The following is a 25289-nucleotide window of genomic DNA, read 5'->3' as shown; positions in this document are numbered from 1 at the left end:
TGGGTGTGTCTTGCTTTCTAGATTCGTACCTATGACTTCTATGGCACCAGACTTCAAAAAAAAATTTTTTTTTTGAGTTCATTGTTCTTTGCTTTCATTGCTTGCGTTGCATGAAATTGCTACGTGATTAAAATGTTACCAAATTTATATTCACTAAAGCTCTATTAAGAAAATCTTCCTGTATTTACCTACATCTGGCTTGCTCATCTTCTGAGCTAACTAGATGATAAGAAGAGCATTTCAGTTTTGTAGGACATCTAACTTCAGTGGCATTGCTTCATTTTGATAGTATTCAATATTTAATTAGTTGTGGGGAAAAATTCTGTATCAGGAAAGTTTTCTAAATTAATTAAATGCCTCATACTGTATGTACTCTATATTTGAGTCATATTGTTTGTTTTTACATATGCATTATTCAGAGTGCTTTTATACAGAACATTTCAGAAATGTTCTTTGCAGTCTCATCTGAAAGAAGAAATTATGGAATACCATTGTGGTTGTCAGAACAGAATACTTACCTTTTCAGTCTGGAAAGGAAAGTTTAGCTGTAAACTGATCACCACAATATATAGAAATAGTAATGGCTCTTTCAGGTCTTCTTGTAATATATAGGCAGTAAAACACACATTTTAAGACACAGTACACGTTGGCGACGTGTTCTCCCTTAAGAATACAGCAGCAGTGACATTATGCTCATCTCATACTTTGTTCATTGTATGTAGTACATCACTTATTTGCCAGATCAGGAGCTTAAAGTTGAAATGATCATGTTAATAATCTATTAAAGTCTTAAAGATACTGTATTACATACAATTATCTTCCTCCTCACCTCAGTGTATATGTATATAAATAAAAAAATAAGACCTCCATATTTGCCTCATCTGAAGCAGACTCATTTTTGTAATGAGGGTCTGACTCATTTTAAAAAAGCCTTCTCGGCCAAGTGAGAACAAGATTCCTGCACAAAGATGATTCGTTTACTGTTTAGAAGGTATATGAAGTAGCCATTAGAGGGTGATGTTCCTAAAAGAAAAGTACCCCAAAATAATAAAATAGTTTCTAAGCATGATTCTTCTCTTATCTTTATCATGGTTCATTAGTTTTATCTTCATTGTATTCATTTGAGACATCATCATCTATGCCAATGTAAGAAGAGAACTTGGCTCTCTATTACTTAAGGTAACAAGAAGTAGAAAGAAAAGCCATCTCAAAGGAAGGAAATGAATAGGAGTTGTTTTGCATAAAGCCCCACACTAAGTTAGAAGCTAAACCAGGAAGGAACTCATTGTTACTATGATAGATGGGACTGCTTCAGTGACATGTGCTTGGTTTTGAGAAAATCAGAACTCTACAGATTAGTAATAGTAATAATTACCATGTTTATTTTATGTTTACCTGAATTTTTCAAAGTCCATGAAGGTGAGTGATCAGCTTTTAAAATAGCCTCTTTTTTATTCTAAGATCTGATTACAATTGAAAAGTTAGCATATACCTTCTTAAAAGGGATGGTTATGATGCTATAGTCATATGGACTTTGTAAAATGTATATATTATTTTCTTCAGATTTTTAACAAACAAAGTTAATTATATGTGTTAAGTTGAAAGAGGTTTGTCATTCATTTATGTATACTGCAAAATTTTTAGTAACTATTTTTGTAACTGTTCTTTTGCAATCTTCATTGTAAAGAGAGAAAATATTTATGTTATTCTGTAGCAGGTACTTGTGTCTTAAAAGATAGCTTTTTTGAAGTCCCTATACTGAAATGCATGTAAACATTCGTACAGTTGCTATTTGGTATGAGATCATGTCTGAGAAAGAGATATGCAGTAGTAACCGGATAAAATATAGAGCAGAATATGTGTAACTGAGTGAAACAAATCTTTCAAAGTAAATTCCAAATACATCTTGGTGATCTTAAAGGTCAGTACTGGATTTAGGATGAATGCAAAATATATGTGTATAAATTATTCATTCAATGCTTTATTAAAAATCCATAAATAAATTAATATTTAAATAGTTTTGTCACAGACATTCCTAAGTAAGCTTTTGAATAGATCAATGCTATAATAAAAAGCATTGCTTTGACAAATCATATGTGTTCTCAGACTTCATTAAATTATTTATGGAGCATAATTTTCTGCAGAAATTTAATATTAAAAGGTATCAAATTGGTTATTTACATTTTTATTTTCATTTACCAAAAAGAATAACCGTGATACTAAGTTGAATATAATATATTCATTTTTACAGATTATAGAACAACAAACTTGATGAGCTGTTGAAGCTTCAAATATTGTAGAAATAAGCCAATTTAAGATGTTGGAGTAATTAATGTTATACTGGCATGCAGAAGTGTCTAAAACAGTACTTGCTAGCACAGAGTACACAAAAAAACCAGTGGCATGAATATTACCAGAAGAAAATATATTGACATTATTGTCAGTCATCAAAGAGTAATTGCATTTTTCTATGATCAGTTGCCTAGATTGCTCTTCTTGGAGGTACTTTATGTTATAATAGCATGTTCACTGCAATTCTATTATCTACGTGTGAACTTAATCACCACAGTGTGTCTAAAGAATTTCCAATTCTTTGTGCGTGTAAGGTGAAATACGTAAGCAGAATGCAGCATAGAATTGTGTTAGGAAATTTAGAATCATTGTCCTGTTTTGGTCGTTCTAAAAACTACATAACAATGTCTAAATTAACATAAGAGAGAGTAAATATGCTGAACAATTTACTTTGAAAATTCCAAGGAATCTGGCTCGCTGTGCTTCATTGAAAACCTTATGTTGGAAACTGGTTTTATTTCAGATTTTGTATCAAACTTAAGATGTACAGAATTGCTTTGCTGCACACATTTCAAATTGCTCGCTGCCACATGAGGCTGTGTACAATACTTGCATAAAATTTATTGTTGGAAATTTTGTGAAAGACTGTGAAACAGTCTCTGGATATCTTCTTCTGAACCATAAATGATTGGTTGAGACCTCCTAACTCCACATGCTTTTCTAAGATCACATTAAGGCTGTGGATATTTCAAGTTTTTAATATAATCCCTAAAGTGGCAGGTAAGCAAAGAGTACACAGAGAAGTAAGTGAAACTTGGAATTCTTATTTTCATTTAAGAGTGAGAATAAAACTGGAAATTTTTCATTGAACGGCAACTCTGGTGAAAATAAAATTTGCAATAAACCAAGCCTTTTAAAATCTGTGATACAGTTCAGCATTATCAAAAGTGAAATAGTTCCTTTGCATTTGCAGAGCAACCCGCTTGTTTGGTTACAAGTCACTGCAGCTTCAGACTACATTGCTTTAGAACAGGAAGTTGTAGGTTTAGAGTATGACACTCAGTCTTCTCATCTTGGTCCAGCTTGATGGACTATATCTCACACAATCTATCAGTCATGTATTCCCCAAATTGTACCCAAGTTGTATCACTGCAATATTATATGATTTTTACTGCTATCATTTCCATCAGGCAGTGATAAAAATGCAGTTTAATATATTGCTGAATTGATTCAAAACAGAATATCACAGATGAGTAAAGGTCAAGCCAATCCAAAATTAAAAATTTATGATTTTCTTAATGAGAATCATTTTTTTTTACAAATTCAGATTTTCCCTGTGCATAATTTCATTGTAATGGAATTGGATTTTATAGAAAAAACTGTAAATAGAGGCTTAGCAAAAGAATTTCATAATCTCAGAGCTCCTTAACATTAAGCACTTGAGTTACAGATGTTTGAAAATAAAGCAAAGTTTCTTAGAGATGCTTTGCATGATTTGGTCTCACTGGTCCTTACAACTTTATAGTTTGTTTGCATTCAGATTTCCCAGAACCATTGCACGTTTCCAGTAATGTTTACATTTGGGAGGGAACGTTTCCCAGTCCTGCATTAAGCAGCAGGCCTTTTGTGGTTAGGGCTTTGCCTGCCTGCCATGTAATCCACTGAGAAATCTAGTCCTTTTCCAGTCATGCTTACTGTGTTCAGCCATATGTATTCTTCTGTACAAAATCCACAGTCCTGTAAGTTGAAAGAAAATATTTTTTTCTGATACTAGATTATGATTTGTATGGCTTCTCAGTAAAGCTCTTCAAGAGGATAGCAAGCACCCTCCCTCGTAGGACAGTGTACAACATTTCTGATCAGATAATACGCTTTATACGTATCTGTAACATGACTAAACGGTGGTGCTAGAGCTAGTTTCACCATGTGGAAAACACAGTGCAGAAAGGGGTTCACTGTGCTGTGCATGGATGTATGCTGCTGTCACAGCATAGCCAGCAGATCCACAAGTCTGTGTAAAAATTTTTGTGTGAAAGAAACATAGTAGAGAATTGCCATTAGTTGACCCTGAAAGCTGTAGCAGTGGTTTTAGGTTAGTTGCCCAGATGCACACATGCCTTGCACGAGATTAGAATAAGAATTTAGTTTTTACTCCTGGCTCATTTCCACAAAGACTCTGCACAAAACTCTTCCTACTTAGGCTGGAAGAATTTGATTTCAAGAGCTTGCTTCTTGCCAGGCTGTGGGGGTCAGATCATGAGTATTTTGTGGAAAATCTTTGATGTACATAAGGGAAAGATCAAGGCCTAAATTTTGCCTGATATTTTTCTTTTTTGTATCAAAAAAATTATCTTCTTATCTGCATATGATGTATGTTTTACATTTCAATTTATTATCTGTTTTATGAGGGGTTTATGACTCTCTCTGATGTAGGGTTAGTAAAGTGAAGGTAATTGACTTAGGCATTTGATTTTGGATTTTATTTCTGTATCCTTCCCGAAATTCTTCACCAAACTGATTCTGAGATTAGTCCCCCTAGAGGCAGGTACAGATGGCCTGTTGGAACTGTCAGATTGCAGTGGAATATTGGAGCAATTAAAGGGTGTGTTTTCCTCTCTATACATAATGATTTATGGCCATATAACTCCAATTATTTGTAAGGGGAGTTAGACGCATAAATTCATCTTCGCAGAGTTGGAAGGGTACCACTAGAATTGGAAGCTGAACTACAAAACTATGGGTTAGTACTGCATAATCTCCGAACAGAAAGAGAGTGGTTATCTGTATTCATAAAGACACATTTCATGTTGTGTCCCAGTAGCTTTTTACTTTTAAATTATTTTTATATTGAAAAAATAGTTCAAAGTTAACTCAAGTGAAAATGTACATGATTCATAGAATAAAGTGCAGTTCAATGTGAAAGACGGCTGAAAAAAAGTTCACTAAAAATTATACAATATGTTTTTATTATTTACCTGAATTGCGTAAATGTACTCCAGCTACAGTAATCTGATATTGAAATTTGACTAGGAATGGCTAAAAAGTTGTCATAATTAAGATTTCATGTTTGCTGATTCAGTTTTATAAGAGGTCATAAAAATTGTGGTCAGAATTTGGGTGCATTTCTATGTAGTTGTCCTGTGTTCCACTATCATTGGAGAGAAAGTTTTTATTCTGATGAAAGCTATTTTACAGCATAATCATACTGGCATATTGTAGCCATATGGTTCCATGGCTAAATTCCCACTGTGAATGTGAGAGGCTTCATCTTCTTTTCAAATACAATCAGATCTGAACAGCTTTGAAAAAGGAATATGACTAGACACCACCACAAATGCAAGTTATTGTTAGAAGAGATTCCATGTAATTCAACAATAAAATCCAGCATGTAGGTTGTGGGTATAGTCTATGCTTGCTTTCTGCTTTCTCACTTGATGTTATATTCAATATGCTGCCAAAATCCTCAAGAAGGAAACTCTATATTTTATTATATGATGTTTAAAAAGTATGTTACGTGATACTTACATGCATATGTTTGTCCATGTGTCCTATATGATTGTCCTGCTAATATAGTACTCTTTGTTTTACAGCTAACACTTTAGTTGTATCATGCAGGGATACCTGTTCATTAAATAATACCACTTTTCCACTATGTACTTTTAACAATTCTTGCAAAAGCTCCCTGCAACAAAGAAGAAAGAATCAGACTATTTTACTGAAAGCCACTGTAAATCATCCCAGTTTCCAAAATATTCCATGTATTTGCCAATCCTCCAGCAACGAACAACTATCACATACTATGTACTCAGAGTGTGAATCCAAGAGAAAGAGGAATGTTGTTCCCCAAAGATCAAGATCCGTAGTTAAAAAAAGTAAGTAAGAGAAGAAGAACTCTTAATTTGTAAGTAGATAATTGCAGTAAAAGATGTATGTTTTTGTTTGGTAGTTAAATATTACTATATATCACTATAATATAAATATTGCTTTTTGGCCTTAATAGCTTATCTTCGCATTTCCACAAAATGCAGGTTTTATGCCAGATTCTAAGTGGCATTCTTTCCTGTCTGTGAGTGAAAAAATTGGATAGCAAAATGCTGGTTTATTTTGGGGGTGGATCTTGTGCAAAATCTAGTGGGATAATTCCCATTATCATTAAGGACCATCCCTCTACAAGAGGGATGGCCGGGAGTAAAGTGTGGAAAGAGTGTCCCCTACCTCTTCTAGCAACCACTAGGAATATTTCTGCTGAAGATGTCACCTCAGCTATGTGGGTTTTATGAATACTCTTCTATTCCCATCTTTGTTCCTTTAGTTATGCTATATTTTCTAAAATCCTTTATTTGTTTTTAAAGAGTTGGAGTTTCTGATCAGTTTTCATGCAGAATTTGACTTTAAATGTCATTGCATAATTGGTTTCAATATCACATTGATATCTGATATAATATGATGAAAAGTTGAGAGCAAGTATTTGAAGAACTAATTCAAAGATAGCAACTATTTAGAAGGCAGCTTTACAACAAAAGAGCCAAATAACCATTAAAAGTGCCAAAATAACCATTTTGTACTTCTAGTCTCTGCTATGTACAACTATGTAGTATCAGAAATAGCCTTTCATAGAAGGCAACACTGAATAAGGATAGATCCAGCATTCCAGAGAAGAGTTCAGTAAGTAGCATTGTATTCCTTCTTTGCCTTATACTCTTGCAAAGTGGAAACTTTTGGAGGAGAGGATGCTTCCAAATTTTGTTTTTCTGACATACATTACTAGCAACAGTGGCAATAGACCAAGTACTAAATAGAAGAAATTCAGTTCTTTTCAAACTATGTCATTTTTTTTCTAACAAAATAGTTGTCTTTAAAAGGATGGAAAATAAATATGCAAAATATATGTGCACAAATTCTATTCTCAGTTATACCTGTACAACCTGTACAACAAAATCTCATGTGCATATTTGTTGTTAGCATGGTGCAAATGTTACAGCTTGTGTGGTTTGAAGTGAAACTTTAAAAAACTTTCTGCAACAGATAGCAGACAGACTAGATCACACTTCAAATAACTATCATCATATGGTTTTCATTTATTTTTTTTCGTAGTGCAATTTTCTATTATCTTTGTCAACAGAAGACCAAACAACAAAAAGAACTGAATAGCTTTGAAGTTGATAGTAAAGCAAAAAAAGGCTATTATGGTAGAGCAAATGTATTTTGATAAGCCAATCAATACTCCTCAGATCTCTTCAGAATAATTTTACATATTATCCTTTTGTCCATTTTATCATAGTCAGTAAAATTCTGCTATTTGTTTTCACAAATGAGACAAAGAACTTATTTTACCATCCTTTATGAAAGTTCTCGCTCTCTTTCTCTCCCCCCACCATATGTTATATAACAATTTTGTTTTAATTTGTAGTTCCAAAAGCAAAAGGCTCCTCTGAAGTGAAAACAGAAGATGTTGTGTATTTTTATAAATATTTCAATTTCACTGTGCTTCCGGAGAATGAAGAAGAGCCTAATACTTACTACATGCTGGAAGTCCACATCAACAATTCTATAGTCAGAGGAAGAAATGCAGCTGAAGAATACCTAAATCACTCCTGTCTAGTGGCAATGGTGGAAGACCAAAATGACTGTATAAATATTTCACTGCAGCTGAAGTCTTACATGGAATGTAAGTTACAAAGGAGAGTCAGTAGGGGAATCAAACTGAGAAACAATGGGAATCTTGCAAAAAGTCTCCAATAGGTAATTCTCTGCTTTCAGCAACCATTTTAAAGTATTCCCCAAGAAAAAAAAAATGCATTTTTGATCATCCCTTATTAAAAGACCATCTTTTGTAGGCAAATGACATTCTTTCTAGAGTGATTTAAAGCAGGTTTTTGCTGTTTTTTTTCCTAGAAGTAACACGGAAATATAAGTGTCTGTAAATTCACGTAGCTTTTCTTTTTTCTTAATGTTGGCAGACTTCCAGCATTCATGTATGACAGAAACTGGAATCGTCTTTCCCCTACATTTGTCCATAGTGCCATAATCATGTTGTATTGGAGGTGAATTAAAAAATTCCTACCAACTTCAGTGACGGGAGAATCAGGGGACAGATTTGATTCTTCTTAATGTCCTGCTGCAATATCCTACTTTCAGCCTTACTACAGTATACTTAAAAAAAATCTTCAACTGAGCTAAGTTTTGTTTTTCCAGAGGACAGCCTGTCAGATTTTTAATTTTTTTTCTGCTGCAGGAGTTTTTTGGCTGATTGCCTGAGCCTGGTCAGCGCTTCTAGCCCGTGTATGGAGTGTTTACTATCAGGGAATTGGTGAATTATTGCATTCATTTAGTTTTGTATGGCAAGTGTATTTTATGCTGTGGCTTTGCTGGAAAAAATGAGTCTTTTTGATTTGGCTAAACCTGAGTTAAATAATCTTAGGTAAAATCGACTGAAGGCAGTTTAGGTCTTTTATGCAAGTAGATTTAGCTAGAATTACACTTTTTAACTTGCCCTACTAACTTATGTCAAAACTATGAATTAATCATCCTTCACTAATGGTGATTTACCTTGGAAGTGGTTATCTCAAACCAACACAAAGAATTGAGAACACACCTTTTTTTTTCTAGTTACTTCAAAACAAGGCGAGAGATGCTCAGAGCTCTTACAAGGCAATGCTGATTTGCAAGTCATTACAAGTCACTACAGGATGGGGAAGAGTACACTCTTAGGAAGCAGAAGGCATAAATTACTGTATAGAAGATGCTTTTACTTCTGATTTAGGAGGGATAAACTGTGCTTCATCAAAGAGTCATGAAGTTATTGGCAGTTATCTTAGGACTTCTCAGTGGAGAAGACACAAAGGAAATTAAGAGAGATTTAATTATAGTATTCTAAGTCAAGTGTAGGAAAACAGTGGTTTGGATATAATCTGTAATTTGACTTTATGAGAGTCATACATAATTTTTTTTAATTACTATTTGACAATGCTAAGGTGTGCATTAACATGCATCTGCTAAAGAGGTTTGAAGGGACTTCTGAACTCCTGAGGAGGAAAGTTCCCTGGCACCCTTTCTCTGTGCTATATAGCTCTGACTTGTACTAGTTAATGAACTAATTCCATGGGGAATGTGGGTGTATTTGTGCAGTAGCTGTTGACTGAAAGAACAGCTTTCCTTCTACCCAGTCCCAAACAGCTTTCGTTAAAAGAATTCCTCAGAGGGTTCTAGTAGGTGATAAATCATTATCATCCTTTGATAATGATTTTTTTCCATATGTAGTATCTAACATCTCCTATATATGAAGATAGACCAGGAGGCTGAGAATGCCAGTACAGGTGTATGTTGGACAGTGGGCCAATTCCTTTGGTGTCCTTTCAAAGCTTAAAACAAAAGGGGGATATACATTACCCTTGTCTTGCCTTAAGTGTAAATGTTCATCTTTGAAGCACATTCTTCCTGGCAGAATCATATATAGCAGTTTACACAAATAGAAAAGTTTTCACTTACTTCACTACATGTAACTATTTTAGACCTGAAGAGATAGATACAGATGAAAGTGAAGCTAAATTCCAGATAGTAAACTTAATTGCAAATAACACTGAAAACTAAAAGAGAAAGACACAATCTTATCTTTTGTTTTATGTTTTCATCCATCAGGAATAGTCATGATCCAAAAATCTGCCAAGATAGCCATGACAGATTGTTCTGCTTTCTTTTCCCAGTCATTTCCTGCTTTATTTTCTCTTTTCTACATTTTATGGACAGATCCCATGTGTATGACGAAGATCATATGGCTCAGTATGATTCCATTAGTTTTTGTGTTCACTGTTTCAATTGTTGTCTACAAAATCGTCCAAGAAAAAGAACAAAACTGTAAGTAATAAAAAGTAAATCTATATGAATTTAAATTCATGTTTATACAATGTAAAATGTATTGGTTTACAGTAACAAAGCTGTTGACCATTAATGTGGTTCAGACAATAACCTTTTAGTTGTAATATGGTAAAAGTTTCATTTAAAGGGACTGGAATACACACATTATTGGTATTATCATCCTTCACCTCTGAATTGCCAGTGCAAATCCAGACTTAGTGGTTGTGAATGAGATGTGTTTGTATCTGATAGACCCTTGGGATCCTATGATCCCTGATGTAATGTACCACTGATTTCAGACTTATCCCAAAAGACAGAAAGATCACGTTGAACGCTGCTGTGATTTCAGCAAAGAAAATAATGCTGTGATTTCTGAGGTCAGCACTCGTACCTGTTCCAAATGATATAAAAAAATCACTTTACTAGGAGAGAACTTGTCCTTAGAGATTGAAACAGTTATTTCTACAGAATGACTTCACCAGCCAAGACAGGCTCCTCCCATGCATTTCACTTAAGACAGAAGCTGAGTAGGGATTTGCAGTATTTCTTCTAGCAGTATTTCCTAGAGGAAGCAAGAATAAAAGTGTAGCATTCCCCTGAGCGTGAGACCTTTGAGCAATGAACGTAATGTTCTCTGTGCAAAAACAGCACAGAAAACTGACTTCTCGTCAGCTGCTGGTTTTTGCTTTTCATCAGAAGTCAGAGGTAGGTGGTAAGAGGGCACACTGTTCTATCAGTGTAAAAGGAGTGTTAGTTAACATATTACTTGAGGTAAGAGCACTTAGTTGCTATCCACAGCAATTTCCTGAGAGTTTCTGCCTGTGTCAGCCCTGAGTGGGCAGAATGCCTCCGGAGAACCAGCATTTAGCTGCTATCACCAAACAGGTTTCCATTCCCCTTATAATCCAGAACTGCAGAGTGGAGATCTTGGTCACAAGGGTAATGAAAAAATCTCTATTCTATCTATCTAGAGCTGTATCTATTCTCCTGATTATCCTTAGTGTATCCACAGGAAGTTTTATAGCAAAAGAGCAGTAGGAATTTAGCTTTAATCCTAACTGAACAGTAGGAAGAAGAGAGCCTACATACAAAATGTTTCTGTGAAAAATTTTTGCATAAAGTAAATATTTTATGTATATATTTTTAATGAATAAGCAAAATAGTTGCTTAAAATGGCAAATCTTCAGCATTTGCCTCTCCCTCTGTCCAAAAAATGATAAAAGAAACTTCTTTTCATATTATCTTGGTTAAAATATATTATCTTTCACTTATTGCCAGAACCAAAGTCAAAGTCCTATTTTATGTATATAAAAATCTCACAAACCGTAAATTTGGTCTTTACAAGTTGGCTATTAAATGCTCTAGTTTGAAGGACTTTTATCCGTAATTTGAAAGCTACCTATAAATTTCGTGAATATGATTCATAACATCCCATTTTTAGTGCAGAACTCCTATTAATAGCTGTGATTAACCATTTACTGTCTTTATTCTTTTAGACATTAGTTTTCTGTTAAATACAGGTTTCTCAGAACCGTTGTGGAAGACCCTTCCCCAGAAATGAAAAAGATGCCCTATTTGGGCAATTATTGATTGTCCTCTAGAATTCCAGCAGACTTGGTGGAATTTACAACGGATCTATGTATGATGAATAAACCAAATTAGAAATCCATTCCTAAGCCTTTACCCTTCCACTCTTGTCTTTCAGCCACTTCCAGAGCTTCCTTTGACATTAACTGTTTACAGTGCCTGCTTAGGGCTTCAGCATATTAAATCTCAGCCGGGTGTTTAGAAAAAAATCATGACCTAAATAATGCTAATTTAATGAATTTCTTTAGCACGAAATTTTCTAGGGTTCTTAAAATAAAGACGAAAATCAGTTCTGTTATGTAGAATCGGAGCAAACCTGTCGTCAGAAGCTGAGTCCTGAGCTGCTGTCATTGTAGAACAGTGTTAAACATAACAGCTGCACAATCAACCACAATAACTCTACCAAGAGCATGCTATTAAGAAAGGAAATTTGAATGGAATTGTCAGAAAAAAATCATTCAGGAAAATGAAAAACATCTGTCCCTAGAGTTCCCTCTTCACTTTGTTTCCAAACCTTCCTGTAAGCCTGATGATGTCAGTGATTTTTTAGGGTAAATCAATTCAATTACCAAAGCCACTGAAAGTTTTTCTCATGTAAACTGCTGAACAATTTAAACATATAAGGGGTTTTGCCAGCTTTGGTTCTAATGAGTGCTATATGTAATTCTATACCTGAAGACAATTAACTCTGTTTGAAACAGATTGTAAACACAGAGTAGCAGCAGCAGTTTCAACCATTCTAAGAAAAAGAGGTTCTAGACATGCAAGAAGAACTGTATCTGCTACTAAAACTCATCTTTTTCCTGGTAAGTAATACAAAAATAAATATAAACCTAAGAAAACCTTAGGCAAGAGGAGGTCAAGAAAGACCTTTTAAGCCTTTCATGTCACTGGTTGCTTCAGTTGAGTTACAGAGTTACCTTGATTCTACACAAATTTAGTATGATCTGACTTTGTTGTTGAAACATATTTATATCAGAAATAAATAACCCTGACAGTGAAACTACAAGAAGGCTTATTTATGCACACAATGTAGAAATACTTTCTTCAGACTTCTAAATGTCTTGCATTAATACCTTCATTGTTTTTTTTTTTTACCTCATTTTAATTTTTGGTTGTGTTATGTGCCATATTTGGGGTTTGGTGTGAGTGGGATATGTGTGTGTGTACCTGAAAAGTATACACAAATGTACTGACATGGATATGCTCTATCTGTTTATGACTCATGACAAAATCCTCTATCAAAGGATGGAATGAATAGCTATAGTAGGAACCACAGAATGGTTTTGCTTGCACTCTGCAGCCTATTAGTAAGAAAAATTTCCACAGTGTTTAACTTCATAGTTTCAAGTAGTTATTAAAATTTGGTCTCCTGAGAATAGATTATGTTTAGCACAGTTAAATTAAATGGCATGGCTACACTCCGTTTTTTTTTTTTTTTTTTTTTTTTTTTTTCCTGAAATTAGTTTGGAAAAAATTTTCCTTCTATGCGAAGGAAAATTAGGTCTGAGTTTTACTGAGACTGCTGGAAGAGTCATATTCTTTAATAAACCCCACGAATTCTAGTTTCATGTAAGGAACCTTATCTTTTCAAAGATTAGCAAGAAACGTATAAAATAATAGCTCTGAACAGCAAAACAACCTCCTTCCAAAATGAAAACCCATATGAAGCCAGCAAATGAAAAAAGTAGTTTTAAAATTATCTAGTCTTGGGTACGTTGCCATTTGTATTGTAAATTCTTCAGGAGTTATAAAAGACTCAATAATTTCTCTCTTCAACCCAGTAACTTGTGGCATTTCAATTTTACCTGGAAAAGAGTGAATAGCTGCCTGTCTGTCTGAACTCTCCTGTCAGTACAATTTATGTAGCCCAGTTTTAGAGTGTTGGCTACGTCTAAGATGTATTTATGAGCTCATTATTTTCATCCCCCAGGAAAGGAATCTGTCTCTGCCATCTTTTGTCTTTAGTAGCTTCACTAATACCTTTCCTGTTTTATCAGCATGTTCACAATGACATTTTTAGTGTTGTATATCCAAAGGCATTTTTGATTATAGGATTTTATGGAAATCCAAATCTAATTTTATTATACCGAAGGGGATAGGAACCCAATATTGCTCTGTTTTTCTTACTTCCATGTTCCTGCCACATTGGTCTATCCATTTAACCAAGAAAGATGCTTAGCTATATGAACTGCCATAATGGGTTTTATTCTATTCTGAATTTCATTGATTGCACCCACCATAATTCCAGTCAATTCAATAAACATTTTCTGGTTTACCTCACTATAATTTAAAGTAGAATGAAGACTATAAGAAAGTATTTATTTTTTCTACGATTTCCAACTTTAAGATTTTCTACTGGATTATAAATAGCTGTAGGTTGCTTCTTCAACAGTCCTTGATAATATTTTCATTATCACTAGTGCACAGCTTGGAACCTAGAAATAAAACATTGAGATCCATAGAAGAAGACAATACGACTATCTTGGAAACACTGGAATGAGAATAAGTAACTGTAGCTCTGAGAGGATGTGACAGTATCTCATATAGATGAAAAGACATATAGGTACTACTAAAAGGTTATTCAAAGTTCATAAAGGATAAGGAAGGAAAAAGAAGAAATCTTATGCTTTGTGAATGAGAACGATTTCCCAGGTAGGCTCAGGAAATTAGTGGCTTAATACCACTGTGGTCCTACGAGTGTCTGAGCTCCTACTTCCCCACAAATAGGAAATTTACACAATGTATGCTTGTCTTGTGAAGCTCTTAGCGCTTCTATGTCCATAAATCATACCATTGAGTCTGGTAGCCATAGGAAAGCAGGAAATAGCGTATAGTACTACAAGGGATTAAATACATACAGGGAGGAAAGGAGAGTTTTAAAGCATTCTGGTTATAAATGTTGACTGAGTATGTTTTCTAGAGTTTGGGTTCATTCATGTCATTACATTTATGTAAAACACTCCCTTGAATGTTTTGAATTGACAAAATATAGTTATCCTTAAATGTATCCACAAAAGAGAGAGCACAGGATGCTTTTTCCCCAATGCAAGAAGTAAATATTCTTTAAATGCTTGTGGAAATACCTGTATTTCCATGCATAAAGCACTTCCATATCAAGTAGGACTTGATAGTAGTAGCACATGGGAAACAAACCATAGAAGTCTGTTCCTTGCTTCGTTATCATGATAGAGGATTTTAGGGAGATTCCCACACCAGAGAGTTTTCTGTGGGCTTTCTTTGAGGAACTATCCGAAATTGAGGAGGCAATAAAAGGTTTTAGAACAACCTAATAAATTAATAATAGCAATTACAAGGGCTGGATAGTATTCCCCATAGCATATTAGAAGAACTCAGATCAAACTGCTAAACTGTCGTGTGCAGCCTACTGTGTAAATCAGCCTCAGTTCCAGAGAAATGGAAGGTAACGAGGAGCCATTGGTAGAGACAAAAAAAAGAAGCTACTTCTCCGGAAGGTAACTATTGTGATGCTGCTGTTACAGCTTTTTCTTAAACCACTTTCTCTAAACCAGTAAAGCACCTTTTCTACTACTGGCAACTGATTAAGTATGACTGTTCTCATATGGCTGTATCCTAAAAAATTTAAGCCTGGAGGCATGGCACAGAATTACTTTTGCGAGCAGGGCAGTATGCATGAACTGCACTTCAAAAAGAAAAGTTGCACAAGAAACACAGACTATATAAATACCTAAAGCGAATCTGCCTATCAGGGCTTTTTAATTTTAGAAATTATGTTAATATAAGTATCTGTATTATAAGCTAAAGGGTGAATTTAGATCACTGGAAGTTTACCACTATAATTTCTCATTCAGACCTTCTTGTATAAGAATAACAATTTTTATTTATTTTTATCCTATTTTGAAAATACCATAGGGTCTATTGAAAAAAAAAAGTTCCTATTCCTGTTCTAGAAAGGGATTGTCCAGATAGAAATCATATTGTTCGTGTCAACATATTATTACTCTACAGTCTAAGAGAACAACCAAACGTATCTGTGGAGAGTTCAAACGTAATGCCTTCTGCCACACTGCTCAAATGGTTTATTTCTTTGCCTCTCATTTTCAGTGATACTACTTTGGCTCACAGAGCCACAGTTTGGTTCATTACATTTTAGGATAGAAATATAGGATTCTCTGATTCACTTGTCTGCCTCATAATAATGCGAAGTCAATTCTAATGTATTTCAGTATATTTTCTTCTTATTATATTATGATGCTCTTGGCTTTCAACATTATCAAATCAATATTCATATTATATCTGTTGGAAAAGTTTTTAAGCATGTCCCAGTCATGTCACTGTGTTGCAAAGATTGTGTTTGTAGAAGCAGTAATATATTTAATTGAGAATTCAATAACCTATGAATTGCAAGTTGTATTATTACAGTCCTTGTACTATCATATCTATGCTATTTATCTGGAATCTTAGGCTTATTTATACAATTTCTCTTCTGAAAATGAGTGTAGCCTGGAGTCAGCAAATGTGCACAGTACCTAGCTAATCTGTGATCAGCTGCATTCAGTATCAGCAATGACCTGTGTCTATGTTTTGGCCTCAACGCCCAGCAGCACTTGAAATTCCTCCTATGCTGTTCCCAGTGCAAAAGCTTCAGCAGAAGCCACCCATCTCTGTGGGTCAGGCTGTGGCTAGCAGTCAGCAGCTTGGGCCTCTTTTGCTTATTAAAGCAGATATTTCCTGTTTCTCTTCAGGGAAACATGGTGAGCCTGAAGAAAGATGGCCACCGATGAGGTGATGCAGAGTTAGGTCATTGCAGTCTTAGCATTTAAAGTGTAAAAGCTGAAATTATCCTATGAAATAGGGACATCAATATATCAGCATTTATCTTTACATTTGAAATGGAAGAATAAAATATTTCAGAAGTTTGATGTCAATAACAACAGAAAAACAAGACAGTATTATCTTAGCGAATGTGTGGTTTGACTTTCTTGGTTCAGGCTAGAAAAAATGCAAAAGTAAATGTGTAGCATAGATGTTGGTGGAAAGGGGAAATATTTACAGTTCTCAGGTATAGTCATTTTGTATTCAGAAGTAACACGGGAAATGGGGTGGTTTATTTAAAATGCATGTTTTAAATTGATAAAGACCCTCAGTCACTAAGCAGTTGATGGTAATCTAATAACTTTGCACAAAAGAAGGACATTGTAGGATCAGAGTGGCAACCAGGCCTCACATGATGAAGCTCCAGGGTTTCTGGCCTGCAGTTGTTCTCTGGACTGTTTAGACTTTGTATCGTGCACAACATTTGAAATAAATGGGCTTAGCAGCTATAATATGCATGTAAGAAACAGCAAGACAAATTTGTCCTAAATCATTGTAATTCCTGTATCGTTCTCCTTACTATTCTATGAAAATAATAGTTCCTCATCTATGAGATTAGATAGCAGGGGCCAAATTCTGCTGTCTCTCGGATGTATTGCTACAGCTTCAGTTTAGTTTATGGGTTGCAAATGAAAGCAAACTCTGTCCCTGTAGTGTCAGGGCTGTCATTTCACTCAGTTCAAGCTCACTTTTCCTATATTTAGCAAGAACAGGCAGCATACATCTTCTGCAGCATCAAGTAGATGGAAGCCAAGAAAGGAGAAATGTGTTTAATCTTGGCCAAGTGGAGCATCACATATTTGATTCCAGTCCTCCTCAGTTGATTCTTGATGTATTGGTACAGTTGTCTTTTGCTCTGCAGCTTAGAGGAATAATGAGAGGAAAAGATTGTCACAGTATTCAATATTTATCATAGACATACAGTTTCTAAAGCATGATGTTTTCAGAATAAAACATGAAGCCTAATTACTGCTTTGGGTCTTTTGCTATGTTTCAGAAAGGAGGATAAAATCTATACAGCAGCTTAAGGAGCTTTTTATAGCCTCTGTATGATTTCAGGAGCACACTGATACACAAGGGGCCATTTCTGTGTTGAATATGCATGTGTGCAGAAGAGTGTTATACACAGGCTCTGAAGGGAGTATCAGCCCACATTTCCCTTTTATCTTGGTTTGTCCTGAGGTTGAAATAAGATCCACTGCTATTTTTATTACTTCCCTGGTTTTATTTTAACTTTGCTTTTCATATTCCATTGCTTAATTACCAAGATCCAAACTCTACTTTTTAACTGTATTTGTAAAGGAGAGAAACCCAAATGAGATAGTAAGTGGAGTAGAGATGTAGCTAAATATAAGTGTCATAGCCCATCATCTCACTATGAACTCAATAGAAACTCAGAAATTCATTAGCAGGTTTAGAGAAATTATAGATGGTCTGAGACAGGATGGACCTGGAGTTAAGATATTATGTGTTCTACTGTAGTTCTTTGAAAAATAGCTTGTATCAATAACTCTGACTTCATTAGTCTGACACTACTATTTTTGCATTCCTGTATCTATATCCCTGTAAGATATCGTATCAGTGACTGTGTTGTCACTGTGCTAAAGGTGTTATTATGGCTTTACCCGTTTCTGAGATGTGTGGTAATACCTGTGTCAACAACTGTAGCTCTCCGCGTTGTTATGCTTTTGAGAGGGAAGTTATCTGAGGCTGTATCACATGCTCCTGAGCGACAACCCAGGCCACCCCTATGGGAGAATGAACTGGAAAGTTCACAGGCTCCAAGCTGCAGTTTCTGCATAACTGGCCAGCTGTAGATTTTTTATTTTGGGAGACTTTAGCTAACCCCAAATTCGCATGACTACTAGTAAACTTTTCAAGAGCAATTGAGGTGCCTACCTTCAAGCTGGTTTCCAAGAAGTCATTAGATCGTTTTATGGGACGTTTCAACATGTTAAAGTCCTACTAGATCCAAGAGGAAGTCAAATGCCAAAACATGGTCAGTGCTTTCAGGGGTTCCAAACAAGTATCTGCATCTCTAGGCACTGAGCTTTCACTGAAATCTGGCTCTGTACCTCTATCTTGCATTTATAATAGGTCTCAATATTTTAAATATGGATATTCAAAATTTAACACTCTGCAGATGTATTTGCTATTTCATAATATGGATAAACATTATTATAACCTTCAGTAGTGGAGAGCAACAAACAACCGACTGCACTTACTGCACAGACCACAGGGATATTGCCTATAATTCCTGAACAAGAACATTGCCATATGGGTGCATCAAGTGTAGAAGGTAAGTAAACATCTTACAACTCTTGGATTATTCTGTTTTGCCTTGTATTTTTAAAATTAATAATAGTATGCAATATCTGCTCAAAATAAACTACTCCCTAGTTCCAGTCAAAGTATAAGAAATGACAAGCTTGAAAATGTGTTTGTAAAAGCTAGATGGCAAGAAAAAAAAGAAAAATCAGTTTGCTTTCTGGTACCAAGAGTGATCAATTAACTAATCTGTTAGTCTGTTAAGCCTCATGTGTCCCTGAAGACAGTGCAAATTCTGACACTTTTTCATTGTGTCCTGGACTTCAGTATTGCACTGACATTGTTTTTGACAAGGACAGAGGAAAAGCAATTTGCAAATGATCTCTGAAAAGAATTCTGTTTTTGAAATAAATAGTTTGCTGATAAAATTCACAAAACAGAAAAAAAAAAGAAAAAGAAAAAGCTCTCACTCTGTCCTTATTAAACCAATCAAGAGAGGTAGCTAGAAGTTGGTTTCAGCTTGGAACTAAAACTAGTCTCCCACTTCTAATGCTCTGCAGCCCTTGGGCTCCAGTAATTTTTTCAGAAAATCCAGATGTAATGAAAGAAATCTGGAAAGAAGCATATAGTAATGGATACCTCTTCTAGGCAATACTTCTTCTAGGCAATACTTTTAATGTCTAGAAATAGAACACATTCCATTTGAATAAGTAATACAAGCAGACTAATATATCAATTGCATAAATGAGGCTATGGCTATTTGCACAGATTTATATTACTGCACATGGCAAATATTTTAGGTTAAAAGCTTAAGATCCTTTTTTATTTACATATATTTAAATTGGATGGAGTTCTGGTGAAAACTCAATATGATGTCATGCTGTTTTTTAAATGCCTTAGAAAAAAATGATGTACTAAGGTGCTGTTTGATTTCTGCGCTTTATGCAGAACTATAAAAAATGAAGTTTTATGTTGAGAGCACAGCTGAAGAAAAAAAATTGAACAGCATTGCATGGAAAAGATGAACTACTTCCATAATAAATTAATAACACAGCGAGATTAAGGTTTTGCTTCTGTGAGAGACTAGCTAGGTTACAGGCTAGTGTATTATAATAAATAAAAATAATGACTACTTTTTAAACAATTCCCATCCATAAATCTTATGAAGACTTATAAAGATGAAATAGTGTCATTATTGCCATTTTAAAATGGTAATAGAGATAGGTGAGACAGATAACACGACTTGGAAAGTCACTGACATAGTTGAGAGCAGTCCCAGATGATCTGAGTTCAGCTCTTTGCCATCTGAATGCCACGAGCTTTTGCTAGGTGAACAAGCCCTTCCTCAGCGCTCCACCAGCCTTTCCTCTGGGGGCCTCTTCCTTCGTCCAAGGACTCCTTCCACCTACTGCAGGGTTCAGGTACTTCAGACCTCTTCTTTCTGACACCTATCAACTCTCTCTTCAGGTAAACCCTTATCTTCCCATACCACTGTCCCCATGTAACTGCCCATTTTAATTGTTTCCTGGAGTAAAAGCCAGCGTTCAGTCTCAGGTCAGAAACAGGTATTTCTGGGGTTGTAGTAGCCTGTGTTCCTGAGGGCTGCTTACTAATCTGTGCCTCCATTATACAGCACTACAACTGAGCAGCAGCATCCTATGTCCTTCCAGGATATTGGTTCACCAAAGATAATTTTTTAGATATTGGAAACGAAATGGCATGGTTCATTCCCACTCAAACTTAACTTTTGTCATCCTGGAATAACAACTGAGCTTGACCTGCCAGCACTCCTGTTGCTTTGATTATGTTAACTGTTGTGTCTTAAAGAGTAGAAAGAGGAGATGAAACAGCTTGGCAGACCTTTGATTGATAATAAATTCAGCTAATAAAAAATTCATCAACTTCTGTACCCATACCTTTGCCAAAAGAGAATGATTTTGGCATGGATTACTTAAACTCTCTGTGTATTTTCAGGGTACCTATTAAGATAGCATTTGAGTGCTGAAATTAAGGATTCTGCTCTATTTCTGCCATCTATCATTAAATGACTGCATTAGCAACTGTCACGGAAAATGCATGAGTCAAGTCTCTCAAGTGCTTTAACACAGTTCTCTGTGTGTGACAGCTGTAGAGGTATTTCCTTAGAGCTGTCAAAAGGTGACATAAGAATTACTGGAAGTTATGAGACTCCTGTTTATTTGGTTAGAAAGCATGAACATTTCATTCAGGAAGGCAAATATTTGCTTTAGGACCAGTGCTGTTCAGGGGACAACATGTAAGAAAAGGTTCTGCAGTACTAACTTCTTTTTTTTTATCTCTACCAATGGCCCCTCATTACCTCAGTGAGCTTTATCTCCAGCTAAAATGGAGATTGCATAATACTTTTAACTTGTAAAGCACTACTTGCATCAACTATTATTTTTAGCAGGTATAAAATTACTCTTCTGTGATAAATGAAAAGAGAAGAACAAGAAGCTGGACTGATAGCAAAATATTTGGGAGAATATCAGATCTTAGAGCAAATCAGAAGGCTAAATACTGGATTTATATACCAAAGTTAAGACTGCTAGCTTCCTTTACTTGATAAAATGCAGCAAGTGAAACCATATAACAGCTAACATTTCTGAATGCACTTGATTCAATAGCAGTTCCCTAAAACAGTGGAAGAATCACTGGAGAATTAAAAGGGAACAAGGGTCAAATCACCATGCCCATTAAAATATGGTGAACTGTCTATCTGAAGGCACTAGAGCATCCAGTAAGGTGATTTCACTGATGGTTAGCCCCGATATCATTGTTCCATAGGGAAGATTGCAGCTAAACTTGCCTCTCTTTTGAGGGTTAAGAGAACATGTCCCAAGGAATGACTTTTCTCCAGGTTGGTTTCTGTCCTACCCGTATGGTGGACCATCTTTCCCCAGCAGCCTGGACTGCGTGAAATCCAGGCAGACTGGCTATGCAGGCGACCTCTTCCATACCAAAAAAGAACTCTAATCTTAACAATGATCAGAGCAGAATAATAATCACTTGTGTGTAGCATGAAGAGTGATTGGGAGCCCTCTCTTACAGTATTTCTGTCCTCTGCCCATTTATGAGGAAGCAGCATTATATTCTCACAATCAAAAGAAGCATTAAGAAATTTCAGAAGTTCAGAGATGACTAAGGACATATTTTATCTTATTTGGGAAATTGATGACAGATGCAAAACTGATGGTTCCAGGAAGAAAGAAAGCAAACTCCGTGTCTTAAGGTCAACTGCTGTAGAGATTTTTTTCTGTTAAAAGTGTCCAGTGTCTTGCTCTTGGCTGTTATGTCATATCCTAGCTGTTATTCACACAAGTTGGACAATATTAGCCCAAAATACTTTATTTACTACAACATTCTCTTTGGCAGTCAATGTCCCAAAGACAATTTGAAATAATATTAGTGTCCTGCCTCCCATTAATTCTCAGGTAGAAGTGTCTAAGGCTGCATAAAGGCTCATGAAAGTTCCACGTCAACAATGATTTTTAGTAAGCTTCCTTCTGCCATCAGCACTTCACCTCTCTTTGTAAAAAGCTTTGAGATCATTGAATATGTACAGTGCTTCACATCTCTATGTTATTTCCTGAGTGACAGTGTAGCTTTACAGTTAAATAAGTCAGTCTCCCAATGAATATGTAATTTAAGAACTAACCTTTCCTTCCAGTAAAATGGATTATAAGACCAAAGCATGAGACAGATAAAGAACTGAGAGGGAGGATGCATGGGAGGGAGAATGTGTATGGCTAAAAAGATGAAAACTTCTTTCACAGAAACTGCAAAATAAGTTGATTCTTCCCTTTCCTCTCTTACAATCTGAAAGCATGTGGGCACAAACCATCCCACGTGAGGTGCCACAGAGATCAGTAAGTAACAAGTGTATGAGAGTCTGATTCCTACCCAGCTGTATTCAGAGTATTATCACTGCTGTCATTTTTTAAGGATGCCTTTCCCTAGAAATTTAGAAGCTAAGCTGTACAGGAAAATTCAGTGCTCATCCATCTAGGGTATTACACAGGCTTTGGCTCAGGCCCCTCCTTCCTTCCGAAAGAGGTCTTTCAGCACCATGATTACAGAACTTATTAGTGCAAACACAAAAAGCAGCTAAAAATATTTTTGCTTGCTTTTCCTGTTGTGATTGCAGCTTTACAAAAATATTTTCACATTTAGAAGAATGCCTCTCTCATGTGTCTCTTTGAGCAAGACACCCACGCAAACAACATAAAATACAAATTATTCGGGAGAAACAGTGAAACTCGCAGTTCAAAATGTTCTGGCAAAGGCATATACCAAGTGTATTCAGGAATGAGAGGAAGAGTACAGTTAAGCTTTGTTTTTAGAAATCACACATGTATTTGTAAAGAACTGTAGGTGTAATTTTAAATTGACAAGATATTTTTAATTATCCTTTTGACACTCTGAAAAGCAACATTTCAGTGCTCAAAAGTGATAGGTGTGTTGTGGTTAATGTCATGATTAAACAGTGTGATGTGGCTGAAGGCAGCAGTTCGTACAAGCACTGACATACTGGATTTGCCACGTAGCCATTTTTGCAAGATGTCATTTGTTATGCTTTCATGGATCCGTATAGATAACTCTGAACAAAGATGTAGGTCCGCCTGCAGCTTTAAATGTTGTAAGGAGTGCTTTCAGACACTGAATTACATATTTATTTCTTAAATATCATGCAAGATAATTTCTCCTGTTTCTGCTTCCAGAATAGATAGATTCAAGTCTTATTCACACATTAAAACTAAAACTCGTCTTCATACTAGACAACGCACGGAATCAGATTGCTGCCCATATTCCTGGGTACTTGGCACAGTTATTGGGCCCTGCTTAAAATGCATACCAGGATGTGTTTCTGTCCAAAACAAAGACATAGAGGGTTTTGAAGGGATGTTTGCTTGCAGAATAGGACTGCAATGGGCACTGTAGAGAGTGTTTAAAATTTCTATTCCATTAGCTGGCATCAATTTTTGATGCATTATATCCTCCTACATTTGTCATTCTCTAGCTCACTTCAGCAGCTGCTGTTTCCAGTATGAGTTCACAGCCAAAGAAACACGTCACATATCCAATCTTACGATGTAAAGGGAAAAGAAGACAGATACTGTTATTGGGCTCTCAACTACTTGAATTACTATAGAATAGGCAGCAAGCTACATTTGCTTTCTCACTAGGTGTAAGAACAGGAAGTGCAGAAATCTTGCACTTTCCCCCCGTACCTTATATAGTTCCCTGAAAACTAAAGATGAGCCTGATTTGGAACTGGACATTTTCACATTTCAAGCTTGCTCATTGCATGCAACTTCAGCAGCTGCAGTCCAGCTTTCCAAAGCCATATTGATGGTTACTGATGAGTGTTTTTCGTTTTAGAAAGTGAAAAAAGCTGCACTTATTTCATTATTGCCAAATTTGTCTTACCGAATACCAGTATACTACAGGAGATGAGAATGGGCACATTTGCAAATTCTTCCTTCCAGCTGGTGGCTCAGATTCTCCTAAAGCAATTTTATTTTCATTAGGATACTTTAGCTTTTTTGGGCTAACCTGCAGTAGGACCCTCTTAACACTCGAAATATATTTCTGAACACTCTGCAGCAGAGGGAGCAGTTCCTAAAGACATGGCCCAGGAGCTGACACAGAGTGAGAGGTTGTGGAATGGGGGCAGATACCACACACACAACTTTTCTCCCTCATCTAGCTACCAGGAGGAGCAAGGAGAGCTTGAAGCCTGGTCAGTTATTTGAAGGAAAGAGAGCAATCACCACTTACCTTCAAAAGAGAGTTCTTGAGTGAACTCCGCGTGTATGGAGATAGTCCGTGGAAATCCAGTTGGAGAGACCTCAGGAACATCTGGCTTGCTTCAGACACATGCACCTCGGGATTGCTCTCTAGGCCAGCTTCTGGCTCTGCCCACTGGTGGTTTAGATAATCTGAAATTGCTGAGCTTTCCTGAGCAGTGAATAGGAACGAGTGCTTCTCATTCAGGTTTTGCACTATACTCTGTGGAGCAGGTACTTAAAATGCCATCCTACAGGCAGATATCATACTTGGGTCTGTTGCTCCAATCTAATGTATATTCTTTTGTTTCATTTGTAATAAAGAGGAAAATTCATTACCGTGAAAGTTAGAAGAAATCTGTAGTTGTGGAGTACATTACAATGACATTAAATCTAAAGTAAATTAGAAAAGACTGTTTTTTTTAACCTCATCTTTTTGTGCAATAATACTATTTTCTTTAGTTTCAGGCGTCACTATATGAAACATGATCAATGCCGTATGAAAGAAGAAACATAATATACCACAGAAGAAAGCATCTTCATTTCCAGTACAGTTGGGGAGCTATGCTATTCATCTTTTCCTGAGAATGCCAACTCTGTATTTTAGAAGCTATATTAAGAAGC

At 35.8% G+C, this 25289-nt stretch overlaps 1 protein-coding gene across 1 annotated transcript; it reads left to right on the top strand.

The window, feature by feature from the left end:
• Positions 1-1319: 1319 nt before the first annotated feature.
• Positions 1320-25289, top strand: TMEM156 (transmembrane protein 156). Its single transcript, XM_062575306.1, has 7 exons — positions 1320-1419; positions 5883-6164; positions 7703-7960; positions 10039-10146; positions 12435-12539; positions 18785-18889; positions 25128-25289. Exons 1-7 carry the CDS (start codon positions 1320-1322, stop codon positions 25145-25147), a joined length of 978 nt encoding a protein of 325 aa, XP_062431290.1. The 3' UTR covers positions 25148-25289.

The sequence above is a fragment of the Rhea pennata genome, chromosome 4, assembly GCF_028389875.1.
Source record: "Rhea pennata isolate bPtePen1 chromosome 4, bPtePen1.pri, whole genome shotgun sequence".
Lineage (NCBI taxonomy): Eukaryota > Metazoa > Chordata > Aves > Rheiformes > Rheidae > Rhea > Rhea pennata.
Note: the sequence above shows the minus strand (reverse complement) of the source record. Positions and strands in the feature narration are given on the sequence as shown.